Source organism: Benincasa hispida, chromosome 3 (genome assembly GCF_009727055.1).
Source record: "Benincasa hispida cultivar B227 chromosome 3, ASM972705v1, whole genome shotgun sequence".
In the NCBI taxonomy this organism is placed as follows: domain Eukaryota; kingdom Viridiplantae; phylum Streptophyta; class Magnoliopsida; order Cucurbitales; family Cucurbitaceae; genus Benincasa; species Benincasa hispida.
In genome coordinates, this window is record NC_052351.1 from 46,115,536 (window position 1) to 46,128,287 (window position 12,752).

General features: G+C 30.8%; 2 protein-coding genes across 3 annotated transcripts; both read right to left on the bottom strand.

Moving 5' to 3' along the window:
* Positions 1–1,505: 1,505 nt before the first annotated feature.
* On the bottom strand, positions 1,506–2,307 carry LOC120073542 (30S ribosomal protein S31, chloroplastic). Its single transcript, XM_039026377.1, has 3 exons — positions 2,062–2,307; positions 1,908–1,972; positions 1,506–1,787 (listed from the first exon to the last, which is right to left on the bottom strand). The coding sequence occupies exons 1-3, from the start codon at positions 2,228–2,230 to the stop codon at positions 1,653–1,655; spliced, it is 369 nt and encodes a 122-aa protein (XP_038882305.1). The 5' UTR covers positions 2,231–2,307; the 3' UTR covers positions 1,506–1,652.
* Positions 2,308–3,919: 1,612 nt separating this feature from the next.
* LOC120073540 (auxin transporter-like protein 4) lies at positions 3,920–11,418 on the bottom strand. Of its 2 annotated transcripts, XM_039026376.1 has the most exons (10): positions 11,055–11,418; positions 10,915–10,934; positions 10,466–10,703; positions 10,180–10,365; positions 9,636–9,748; positions 8,151–8,334; positions 7,950–8,047; positions 6,384–6,591; positions 5,066–5,323; positions 3,920–4,340 (listed from the first exon to the last, which is right to left on the bottom strand). In XM_039026376.1, exons 3-10 carry the CDS (start codon positions 10,658–10,660, stop codon positions 4,125–4,127), a joined length of 1,458 nt encoding a protein of 485 aa, XP_038882304.1. In that variant the 5' UTR covers positions 10,661–10,703; positions 10,915–10,934; positions 11,055–11,418; the 3' UTR covers positions 3,920–4,124. The 2 variants fall into 2 exon arrangements, with proteins under 2 accessions (XP_038882304.1, XP_038882303.1); XM_039026375.1 differs by lacking the exon at positions 10,915–10,934.
* Positions 11,419–12,752: the final 1,334 nt, after the last annotated feature.

Consider the following 12,752-nt stretch of genomic DNA (forward strand, 5'->3'; position numbering starts at 1 on the left):
TATCCAACATCAGAATTTTTTACCACAAATTAAAATTCTAAGTCGTCTCAACCTGAACCTGACTCTAAATTTCCCGCTACTACATAACAAACTAAATCTAGGTAGCTTCCGAAATGACTTTTTCCTAGTTAACTTGTGCTTGCTAACCCTTATTGTGGTATTCCCAAGCACCGTCTTTCTGTCTATGAAACTACCATTTGATGTGCAATTAGTTCTGTGAGATCCAGAATCAAGTGAGAGTCCGATCTTGATGGATGCCCAAGCATCAAAGATTTCAACATCAGAATAACTGCCCCATAATGGAATAGGCTTTATCATAGGTGATCCACTGTACTTATCAAAATAGGTGGCTAAACTAGTATGCTGCATGTCAAATAATCTCCTGAGAGAAGTGTTTCCTGCTTTCATCAAGTCTAGTAAACTACTGCTTCTACAAGATGATGCAGAGGTAGAGCAAGAACAAGAGGAAGAAGAAGAAGAATAAGAAGAATACACAGATTTCTGGTACTTGAGTATTTGTCGGATTCTTTCCCTTTGGACTTCAGGGTCAATGAACCTGGATAACTCTTCTTCCTCAGTTATCTCCGATACCGACATAGTTATCTAAAAAGCTATGGTTGATACTGATGAATCAGGATAGACACTCTCTCTTTATAGAGAGACTGTAGAACCTCCAAAATACACATAAAAGGCAACATAGACGGCTGAAATGAAGTCAAGAAATATATTATTTGTCAAAGCCGGCAAAGAGAACTTTACTTTACCGTTTACAAGTCATAGGAAACAGTCTATCCAATGTTGTAACTAATATTTGTTTATTTGTTTATTTATTTATTATATTTATGAAGTGCAATAGGCCTTAACCGTTTAGTTTTGGATATTTGGATTTTGAAAATTAAGCTTATAAACGCTACTTACACCTATAAGTTTCTTTGTTTTTGTTATTTACTTTCCATTAATACTTTAAAAAACTAAACCAAATTTAGAAAACTAAAACAGTAGTTTTCAAAAACTTGTTTTTTCTTTTCTATAATTTGACTAGGAATTCAAGGGTTTCTTCAAGAAAAGTGAGAATTGTAGTACAGTATTTATGAAAACAAGCATAACTTTCAGAAACAGAAAACTAAAAACAAAATTGTTACTAGACAGGCCTAAGTAATTTCTATCAGTCAATTACAGAGAGAATATTGGATAAATCGTACCAAACTCTTCTCAGAACTTAGCATATGAAACAAGCAAATGACGCTTCTTTATAAAGCAAAACTAAGACAACTGGAAAGAAATTTGCAAAACCAAAAAGGAGCTTATAGACTCTTTCTATATATAACGTTAATCTTAAATAGCTCAACTCTAGCCTTCGATAACATGGAGGAGGAAGTTAACTGAAATTCCCTTTGAAAAATATCCCTGCTAATGACGCAAAGATTATCTACGAAGCAGCACTACTCAAAGTCTTGCTCAGAAATGGTTAAAAACAAAGGGAAAGAGAGAGAGAGAGACCATACTTCGAGAAGACTGAAAATGAACAACAAATTCAAGAAGCCAATGAGCGACTGAAGAATTCATACAAAAATAATGCTATTATAAGAAGTGGAAGTACCTTCTGGATTCAGAAAACACATTCAAATTAACAGAATTAGGTTGATTCATGACTAGTTAGCGAAAAGAGACTCGTCAATCTCGATCTTGATTTTCTCATCGTCCTCAAATTTATCCTTCCTAGGCGGAGAAGGAGGAGTTGGTACTCTCGGAGTCCCTCTCCCCTTCGTCTTGTTCCGAGGCCTTGCCTGAACATTTTCCCCCCAGAAACAAAATTCAAAATAAAAAACGAAAGAGAAACTCATCGAATACAAACAAGATACTCACAATCAAAAAAGAAAACAAAGCGAAAAGATAGAGACACATACATTTCCGTATGAACGATTGAACCGCTTTCCTTTCTCCGTTTTCTTATCGCCTCTGCCACAATACACTGAAAAAGCAAACATAGAACAGAAATTAAGCGGCAGAAAGTGAACAGAAGTGACGAAAACATTTAAATTCAAGCTAACAAACGCATACCAGCAGGAATTGAAGAAGGAGATGAAGTTGTAGAGGTTGCAAGAGAAGCAGTAGAAGAAGCACGCAGAGAAGTTCCTAGGGTTTCAGATTTGGAGAAAGAGAAGAAACGAGGAGAAAGAGTTGGAGATTGAGATGCGGCTTGAAGAAGTCCGAAAGGAAGAGACGCCATGGATGGATGAAGATGAAGCAGAGCGAGCAAGCGCTTGTAAGAGAATCACGAAGATAAGTTTCGAGTGGAGAATGTGACTGATATGATCCTGGCTTTATACTCGACCCGTCCGGGTTTTCGGAGCTCCGAAAAAATATAAGATTGGCGCTCTTTGTAAACGACATGTCGTTTCAGAAGAGCAGTTAGTCGCCGTAAAGTGGGCTTGTTTATTTCAAGGCTTCCGGCCCACTAAGGGGCCCATTAGACATGTCGGCCTAGGCCATAAGTTTAAGAGCCCATACTTGAGGATTACTGTTCTTTCTTTATTTGATTTTTCATTATTAATGATGGTTTGATTTACTAAGATGGATGATATATAGCTATAAGAAAATTTTAAGAGTAACTTCCACGGGTAGTACTTTTAGGATTAATAATTAAGTGTATAGCAACGTTTTTAAAAAACTGTAAATATAGCAAAACTTATAAGTGATAGTCTCTATCACGTATAGACTTCTATCAGCGATATAGTCTATCGCTAATTCACTTTAAGAGTTGGATCTAAATTTTGTTATACTTACAAATTCTTTTACATTGTACTATATCTACTAATACTTTAAGTTTAATTGCTATATTTTTAAAAGGTTACCTATAGTTCAAGTTATTCCACATCCTCAACCAATTTTTGACCTTATAAGACATGTTTATCAATTTTTCATTACCAAATGGTTATTTTGATTGCATCGCTTTCCTCTCCATGGCAAGAGCATGTTTGCCAAGTTCGAACACCTTCTATCTTCCATAATCTCTCTCTTTTATGCTAATGATATGTTTGACCCTTTTCTATGCTTCTTGCAATATTTTTACACTCGAGCCGAAAAAAAGACTTTACCTTTACTTAAAGTTGTGCTCGTAGATTGACTTGTAGATTCTTTTAATTATTATTTTTTAAAAAAAAAAAAAAAAAAAAAGAAACCTATGAATACTTCTTGCAAATAGGTTAGGTAAATTGCATAAGAAATAGAAATTCATAATTAGAGACCAAAGAATTACCAGAAAAGTAGAGGCCTACTATAATACATAGCCAACAATAATACAACCCAGGGGAAAAAAACTAATTTGATAGTAATTTTAGAAAACAAAACGAGACCAAAGCAAGGGAAATGACCTAATATATGCACTAAAACTACCCCAAAAGAAAATATTTTTCAACATCATGGCTCAAAGAAATCATACTATTCATATCAAATATGGTCAAAAGAGATATACCCTACTTTTTTTAATTTTATATATATATTATATCCTTTAACAAATTGGCTATACTCCACTAGACTTCAAATATTCTTTTATTGAGTCTAGGACAGTTCCCAAATTTTTTATTCCTTTTAGATAATAATTAATGAAAAAGATAGATTTTAATGAATCGTATGTTTTTTCATCAATATTAACAATGTTGTTTATGGTTCTAATCAATATTCAACATGTCATCTAAACTTCCAATAGTTTATAAATGTGAAATTAAAACACATATTCATATTTGGACTATAATTAAATTACAAATTCCACCTCTCACAACTCACACCTCACCTATTCAAAGAGAAAAAGGAAAATATTCATATATATTATAAGAGCCAAACATAGACACAACACATTAACATAATTTCTAACTATATCTCAAAAAAGAAAAAACATCACAACTTAGAAAATTAGAGATTAAAATGAACTACACTAAGAACTAATAGATAAAATTAAATGAAATAGAACAAAAATCCAAGACACACACAGATGAAAATTAAAGCTTTTTTTTTTTTTTGAAGAAAGAGGAAAATATTACTATTTTGCCTCCACAAAACCATATTGACGTTATGTTACAAAATAGAGTGAGTGAGTTGAGAGTCGAGTTGGGAAGCGAGTGGACTCAGTGACGATGTGTCGGTGGAGGGGCAACAGAAGGCTTGCATTGATAGCACTTGGCAAAGAGGCCGAAGGAGTCGATCTGTCGGACGAAATTGGTGACGCTGGCCCACCCGCCGAACCCGAACCCGACTACTAAGATCCACACCACTATGAAGCTGTTCAATACGTACATTCCCGTCCAGCTTGGGAGGAAGAACGGCGGCTTCTCCGCCGCATTCTGCCGGAATTCAAATCATTCAAAAATTAAGAAATCATGAACAAAAGAAAAGGTATTCAATAATTTTTCCAATTAAGTTCATATTATTTTAAAATTTTAACTTAATCTCTTGTAATCATGGTTCTGAATTTCTATTGACATGTTGACATTTCTATTAATATTTTTATATTTTCAAAGTCCAACATTAATATAAGAGCGAGATTAATCAATATTTATATAATACCACAAAAAAAATACATGAAACATAGAATATTAATAATAAATATTTCCCTTATTTAAAAAACATAAAATGTTTATATGTTAATATAAAATTAAATTATAATAAGCGGGATGGAGTCAAGGAATATATTTCCCGTCCCCGGCCTTGAATTGGAAAAAAAATTCCCCACTGCCACCCCATTCCCCGTGTTTATGGATTTTTGCTCCGTTCGGGGCGGGTCCCCTTAGGGTCCAACCTTATGGATTTTTTGGACATCTCTAATTATACCACTTATAGATTTCACGACTCCTTATTTTATTAAGAAATGAGAAATTTTCAATATGTAAAAAATTACAAAGTAACATATCAAAAAAGTTGATTACCTAACTAATTTTAAATAAATAAATCAACGTAACCCAATTCAACCCACGAAGACTTCTACTTACAAAAGTTGATTATCAAGTAATTGAAGGAGAGAAAATCGAAATGAAAGAAAAAGAGAGTAAGGGAGAAAGGGGGGGCGGACCTGTCTTGCAGAAGCTTTTCTGTAAGTAAGCATATGAGCGGCGGCGGGGATGATGTAGACAGTGAAGCTAACCAAGAGAGCGCCGACGGCGGAGTTGATTGGACCAAAGAAAGGGAAAATAATAGCCAAAAACCATATTGGTACAACCACTGGCAGCCTCACCAATGCTCTTAAGCACAGGCTTTTTGTGTCGTGCATTCCTATTACTTTCTCCCACACGAAATACAGCGGCGTACATGCAAACCCAAATGTTATGAACTGCATCCACATATTCATTTCAAATCCCCCATTATTTACTTCCCATCTCAATATATAGTATACCCTAAATTATTAAAATAAATGTTCCTTCAACCATTTTTGGAATCTGTATTCACTACTAAGCAAGAAATTTATAGATAGAAGAGATATTTATAGGTTTGATATTCAAAATTTGAAAATTAAAAATTAAGACCTCGTTTGGTAATCATGGTAAGAAAACTAAAAACTTTCAAAACTAAAAATAAGTAAGTTTTAAAACTTTTTTTTATTTTTAGAATTGGATTTAAAAAATATGTATATCATTGTAAGAAATAACAAGAAAATAAGCTTAATTTCAAAAACAAAAAATAAAAAACGAAATGGTTATCAAATGAAGTCTTATTATTTTTTAGAATTTGACTTTGTTTATTAAAATATTGATGAGAAGCGAACAACCTAACATATTTCATTTGTTATTCAACAATCCCAAAATTTCTTTTTTTCTTTAAAAATAAATAGTTCGTAGTCTTTCATAACAAAAATATTGTTAAGAGTCTTCCTTCTTGAAAACAAAAAAGTTTGTGACGCTAAAAGAGACTTTGTAAGTGAAAATAGAGTTTATAAGTTTAATTTCAAAAAGTTAAAAAAACAAACAAACAACATTGGGCCAGTTTGATTAATATTGATTTTTTGTTCTTCAAATTTAAACATATTTCCTTTCAATTTTTTACTATGATTTGAAAACTATTCTTTTAAGTTTTCAAAACTTGACTCGATTTATTAAAATATCAAATAGGATGTGGAAAAAAAACATAGAAATTCCATAAAATTACTATTTGTAAACCTAATTTTCAAACAACACAGATCAAGTGTTTATCAAATGAAGTAGTAATCCTGATATTTAAAAGTTCACGAGCAAAATATACAAAACCAAACCTGTCGAATTATAAATATAATTAATTAAAGAGAGGTAAATACAAAATAAAATTAAAGCTTTATTTGAGGAAAGAAATTAAATTAAAAGCATAATAAAAGTGGAAATAAAACTATAAGGATAAAAAAAAAAAAAAAAAAAACGGACCTGATGAATAAGCATTAAGATAACGGCGGCATCACGGAAGCGGTTCTTGGGAAGGAGGGAGAAGGCGTTGGAATGGTTGAGAAGCTCATCGCCAAAAGCCCAATAGACGGCGGAAGCTGACGGAAGCGTTAAAGTGAAAACGTACAGCGTGGCCATCAAGTAAATATATTTAAACTTCTGGGGTTTCCACATCGCGTGCATTATTTCCCTGTCAACGTTTTCACTTCTTTTATTTTTTTTTCTTAATCATTTCATAATAATGATTATAATAATTAATCGCCAATCATAGATCAAATTGTTTTTTCAAATGAAATGAACAAAATAATTTATTAAATTCTGTAAAATCTCTGTTAGAAATTAGAGATGAAAAGTAATTTGAATAATTACAATATACCAATTTTAAATTGAATATAAATTATATTTTCTAAAACAATGTATAATTAAAATAATTTAGACCACCTGAGCATGTTTCATGTGATCACCCTATTACAGCTGAATTTGAAGTTTCATTTAATTTTTCCATTTTTCTTTGTAAGCATGTGTCCCTTTTTGCCTTTTCCTAGTTAGAAAAATGCTTTAAAAAAATAAAAAAGAAAAAACACTTTTTAAGACACCTTTCATATTGATTCTATAATAACTAGTTTGGTCCTTATCATTCATTTTTATAATACATAATTTTAGGATGAGTTTTAAAATAGACTAAGTTATTGTATAAAAGAAAAACTAAGTAATGTTATAATGAATACAAATATTTCTTAAACAAAAGGGAAAGAAACTTTTTCTAATTTAGCTAAAAATATTATGATTCATTAAAAACATTTAAAAAGAAAAAATGTATTTTAAAAGGATTAAATGAAAGTAACATAATCCATGAATTTACACTCCTAAGTCCTACCAAAAGGGGGTTCATTTAAGACACTACTCTTAAATGTGGTCCTTAAATAGATTACCTAGGTTCTATTCTTATACCTAGTATCAGTAGCGCAGTCAAAAAAAAATAAAAGTAAAAGACACTTTTTATTAATTTCATCATAGCTACCTCCCTATTCAAGATATTAAAATTTTACTAATTTAAGACATTTCTGACTACATTGATGTGTGTAATAATAAAAATAATAAACAATTAAACTTGTTTAAAAAAGATAAAATATTTATTTATTATATGAACATAAATTTTTTTAATGTTTTGCTTTTAATTTTTTTTTTTTTAAAAAAAAATCTCTTCGAAGTGAGCACAATAACTAATCTCAACAAAAACAAAATGTTAAAATTCTATTTCAGTAATTGTACTTTAGAATTTGATCAATATTAGTTTTATACTTTCAAATATTTAATTTATGAATATGCAATCAAAATGTACAATAAAAATATTTAAAAAATCAATAATAAACTAATAATAAAAGTTAAATTTAAGATTTATGAAAATCATACGAAATAAAATTAAACTCCAAAATATGCAAAATGTAAGCAAAGTCTTAAGATCTAATCTAAAACAATTAAAAATCCAAAGAAAACAAAGCAAAGCATAATTTTAAATTTTATTTTATTTAAGAAAAAGAGGCTTACACAGTGACAGCGTGGCCGCCGAAGGTGTAAAGAATATTGGTGGCGCCAGTGAAGTAGAGCACCAGTTTTGTCGGCCCGGAATGGGTAACGCCTTCAATCTGATACACATAAAGAAAAAAAAGGGCAAAACAAAGTTTCAGAGAGAGAGAGAGAGAGAGAGAGAGAGAGGGACGGCGGAGAGAGCGGCGGAGAGAAAGAAACCTGGCCGTGGATTAGGGCGGCGGCAGCCAAGTACCAGGCGGTGTAAGTGGTCATTCCAAGGCCGAGAAAAGACCAAATCCGGTAATTGTGAAAAGAAGGGATGAAAACAGTGGTGGCGCAACATGCTCCGAAAATGTATGTCCATGTTCTTTTGTCCAAGTGGTCATTAATGTAATAGATATTACTGTCCTCACCAAAAAACACACAACTTTCAATATATATTTCACCTCTTTTTTTTCTTTTTAAAAAGTAATATTAAAATTAATAAACAATTTTAAAAAATTACATAACTCATCCCCAAAGTAGAGTAGTAGTTGCATCAACACCTTGGTACTTTCACTCGTAAAAATTGAGTCTTTAAATTTATACAATTGCTAAAAAATTGAACCCTCAAACTTTCAATAGTCGTAGAAATTATACTTCAAATAGTAAAAATCGAACTCTCAATTTCTACAATTTTGAGGGTCTAATTTTAGCACTATTGTAACTTTGAGAGTCCAATTTAATTTTTACTATTGTAAGTTTGAGAATCCAATTTTAACATTGTAAGATCGAGTGCTCCGTTTTTATAATTCAAAGTTTAAGAATATAATTGCAATTACCACCATATTTTAGGTGTTTTTTTTGCGATTTATCCTATTTAAAATTAGTCCCGACAATTAATTTATTGATTAGTATATATGAACCTCGCCCTTATAAACTGTAAAAGTACATTTGCAGGGAGAAATTTATTGCTTAAAAATTGTCGTTATTTTTAATAAATAAAAAAAATTGAATTACTAAATTTAAGATAGGTTAAATTAAAGATTAAAATTGGACAACTAAAATATAAAGATTAAAATGGAATAGAACACAACCCGAATTAAAATGGGTATTTTAAGAAAAATAAATAAATATCCACCTGATTTTGTCCTCAAATATCTTTACACTATTTAAGACTGTGTGTGCGTGATTGGAAAAAAGTAGCATTATGAAAGGGGAAAAAAACACTTTAAAGTGATTCTTTTCAGTTATGCAATTTTGCCATTTTTTTAATAAGAATATGAGTTATTTGACCTATATATTGTACTTTGTTTCCTATTTATGTAAAGGGTGTGTCTTTTTATAAAAATAATTATAATGTAGCAAAAAAATATAAACAGAAGTTTAAGGTTTAGTGAAGAAAACATAAAATTAAAAGTGGAATACGACTTAATAGTATATCTTTTAAATTTTCAAAATTACTTTTTCTTTATCGAACCATCTATGGACATGACTTAGAAGAATCTAAAATATACTTTAAAATAATTAAGGAAAAAAGAAACCATCAGACACATGATTATTGAAAGAAAATAAAATAAAAAAGTACTTTTTCATAGACTAAAAAAACTCAAGTGGCATTTATTGATTAAGATTAAAAATAATAAAGATTATATTTATTTAATCATTACAGATAATTCCATTATTTATTATTATTTATATTATTATAACTTTTGGTATCGTTACCTTGCGCATCCAATAAGCTGGATGACAGATCCAAACAGAAGGAAAGTACAGTTGAAAGCGAGCCCCAAGGCTTTCCAGTGAGGTCCCAAAAGTCCATCAAGCACTTCGAACCACTGCAAACCGAAAACGCAGTCGTTTAATCAGATTGTATTCATTCATTAATTCAAAAGAGGAAAAATGATAATAATATTTAGATGCATTTTGAGTCGTCAACAAATTAAAAAAATGAACAAATTGTTAAAAACATCTTAAATTAGGGTAGAAAATGCAATTATATCCTAACACTTTAAACGGATTCTCAAACTTCTACATGTATTAAAATTCAATACATGAACTTCTAATAGTCATAGAAATTTGATCGGATAGAATTAGAAAGTTTGAAGCTAACAATTTGTGGTTAGATAGTGAGGCAAATGGTTAAATGTGAGAATGGGAGAGAATTTGTAAAATGTTTTACCAAATTTTAAAATACATGCTTGAAGAGTGGCGGGATTGTAACAATTTTATTGAATAATTTCTTTTGGAAGGGTTTTAATGACGGAACCTGAATGACATGGTTTTTGAAGTTAACGTTCTCCTTCTCCTTCCTGCTTCTGTATTCAATATATAGAACACTGATCAAATACGCCGTCCAACTTCCGATCAGCCCATAGAAAATCTGAAAGATGATTCCGGAGAGCATTCCGAGTTGTGAAAATGAGTAGGGCAGAGTCAAAAGCACCTGAGCCACCTGTAAAAGAATTGACACGAAGAACATAGAAATAGAGAGATTTAGTGGTTTTCCGGCGAAACTCGGAGCGGTTTTCCGGAAACTTTAGGGAGAGTTTTACTTGGTTTGAAGCACAGCTAAACCAAGCGTCCCAAGCGGAGCCGCCGTGCCAGAGGAGGTTTTTCATTTGAAAAACAGAGTTCTGTGGCTGTTCTCCACCATCAGCTTCTTCCCCTTCCTCCTTTCCGCCGCCGTGCTCCACCTCGTTTGCGGCGGTCGGCACAATCGCTTCTTCTGCTTGCTTCTGTCCCAACATTTTGCTCTTCCTCTTGAAATCAAACGTCTAAATCTTCGCAGATCTGTTGGAATTGAACACAAACAAGACAGTACTATAAGACAAAGCCCATCTCAAAAATCAATTTATAATAATAAAAATAAGAATAAGAAACTGTTTCTCTAAACACACACAAAACCCCAGAAAACGAAAGTTCCCAGATCCAAAACTCAAATTAATAAAATCAAATCCCCAAAAATGGAAAAAGAGAAACCCAAATTGATCTTCAAACCAACCTCACTCGAAACGTCACTTTCTTCAAGAACCCAAAAGAGGAAAAACAGATCACCAGAAACCAAACAAAATGAAAAAAAAAAATAAAACAGAGCAATAAAATCTCAAAACAGAGGAAAAGGGTAAGGAATTTGATTTTTACTTTTTGGGGGTTCGAAACGCTTTAAATGAGCTGAAATCGAAAAGGGCTAGTAAGGTAGGGAAGGGGCTCAGAATTTAATGCAACGCCACCATTACAGTGGTGCTCAACCCGAAGACGGCAGCCGACGACGGCGACGGCGAGTGGCAGAGAATCTAGAAAAAGGGAAAGGAAAAAAGGCTGCAAAACAGAGTTTAGAAGAGGCTTTTTCAGCACTGTATATGAAAGCTGAGAATTATTTATACGAAAAAAAAAAAAGAGAAGGGTTTTAGTTCTTGAATTTTGGGGTTGTGGGATTCGATTCTTGTTGAGACGTTCTTTTGGAAACGAAATAGAAGAAATCTGTGATATTCTTTCGAATCAACTACACCCACTGCCTCTATTTATAGCCACCTCACAAACTTTAAACTAATAGTACTACCTACGTTTGTTTTTGTTCCAATAAAAGATTTCGAGTCCTTTAAAATAAATATTCACTTTTTAGTTCTTTAATTTTCCGTTTGATTCCAATTTAATCTTTAGATTTAAAAATATTATAATCTTATTTTTTACATTTGAATTTTGTTTTAAGTCTCTAAATTTGAAAGTTTATACTTTTAGTTTTGATTTTTTACTAAATATTCATTTCATTATTTTGCAGTTTAAACAGTGATTAAAATATAGTGAAGCTTCATTGATCATAATTCTTTTAATTATTTTAAATGAGTTTATAAGTGTAAACATTAAATACCGAAAGTGAGTAATTTAGTGAAAATACGAGATTAAAAGTGTAAATCCTAAAATCTAAGGACCAAATTGAAATAAAACCAAACACTAAATACTAAAATGTAACATTTTAAAATTAAAAGACGAAATATATTTTTAATTGTTTAATTTTAGTTTATGTAATTTTAATATTTCTTAAATTTAATTTTACTATTAGTTTATTATTGGTTTCTTCAAAGTTTCTCTTTATTTATTAACGTTTTCACATTAAATTTTAGAAAGATATACACGTGTTATTGTATTTTATCGTATGAAATATATTATTATTAATTTAATGGAGTTTAATTTTCGAGGACTAAATTTAAGATTTTGTAATGATTTTAGTTTCCGGACCTTAAAAGGTGATCACTTAATTTTGTACTTTAAATTTTGTAACATTTGATACGGGTCGAAAAAAATATTGTTATAAAGCAATGAGATTCTCTTGCTTGTCAATAGACAAACTAATTAGAACAAAATATGTGTTTATAAATTATAAATACTAAATCGCTACACGGTATATGTTGATGCCTAATATGATTAAAAAAATTACAATCAAGATTAAATTATCACGAATATTAGAGTACATAGACAAATTGTTATATACTAGAGTTCGTGGTCTAACTTGTATAAATTTGTAAATATAGACTAGATGGTTATATACTAAATTATTGTTTTGATGAAAGTTTTAAAAAATAGTTTTTAACATTTTATATTTCATCTTTTAACTTTTATAACTTTGTAATTTAATACTTAAATATAGTAAGGAATTTCATTATAATCTTTATAAAAATACCTTATTTTTTGTGTTTTAAGACCATTTCTTCTATATAGTTCTTGTATTTTTGAATATTAAAATTTAGTTCCAACATGAAATTAGTTCACCTTGTAAGTATATTATTAATTAGCGTTTTTAACTTCTTCTTCTTCTTCTTCTTCTTTTTTTTTTTTTTTTTT

Bases quoted from the DNA above. Each gene is read 5' to 3' on its own strand.
- LOC120073540 (XM_039026375.1), bottom strand. From the start codon at position 10,660: ATGTTGGGACAGAAGCAAGCAGAAGAAGCGATTGTGCCGACCGCCGCA. The intron at 10,366-10,465 runs GTAAAACTCTCC...ATTCTTTTACAG, and splicing joins TTAGCTGTGCTTCAAACCAA to GTGGCTCAGGTGCTTTTGAC. The intron at 5,324-6,383 runs GTCCGTTTTTTT...ATGTGGATGCAG, and splicing joins TCTTAATGCTTATTCATCAG to TTCATAACATTTGGGTTTGC.
- LOC120073542 (XM_039026377.1), bottom strand. From the start codon at position 2,230: ATGGCGTCTCTTCCTTTCGGACTTCTTCAAGCCGCATCTCAATCTCCA. The intron at 1,973-2,061 runs GTATGCGTTTGT...TTGCTTTTTCAG, and splicing joins TCCTTCTTCAATTCCTGCTG to TGTATTGTGGCAGAGGCGAT. The intron at 1,788-1,907 runs GTATGTGTCTCT...GAAAATGTTCAG, and splicing joins TCAATCGTTCATACGGAAAT to GCAAGGCCTCGGAACAAGAC.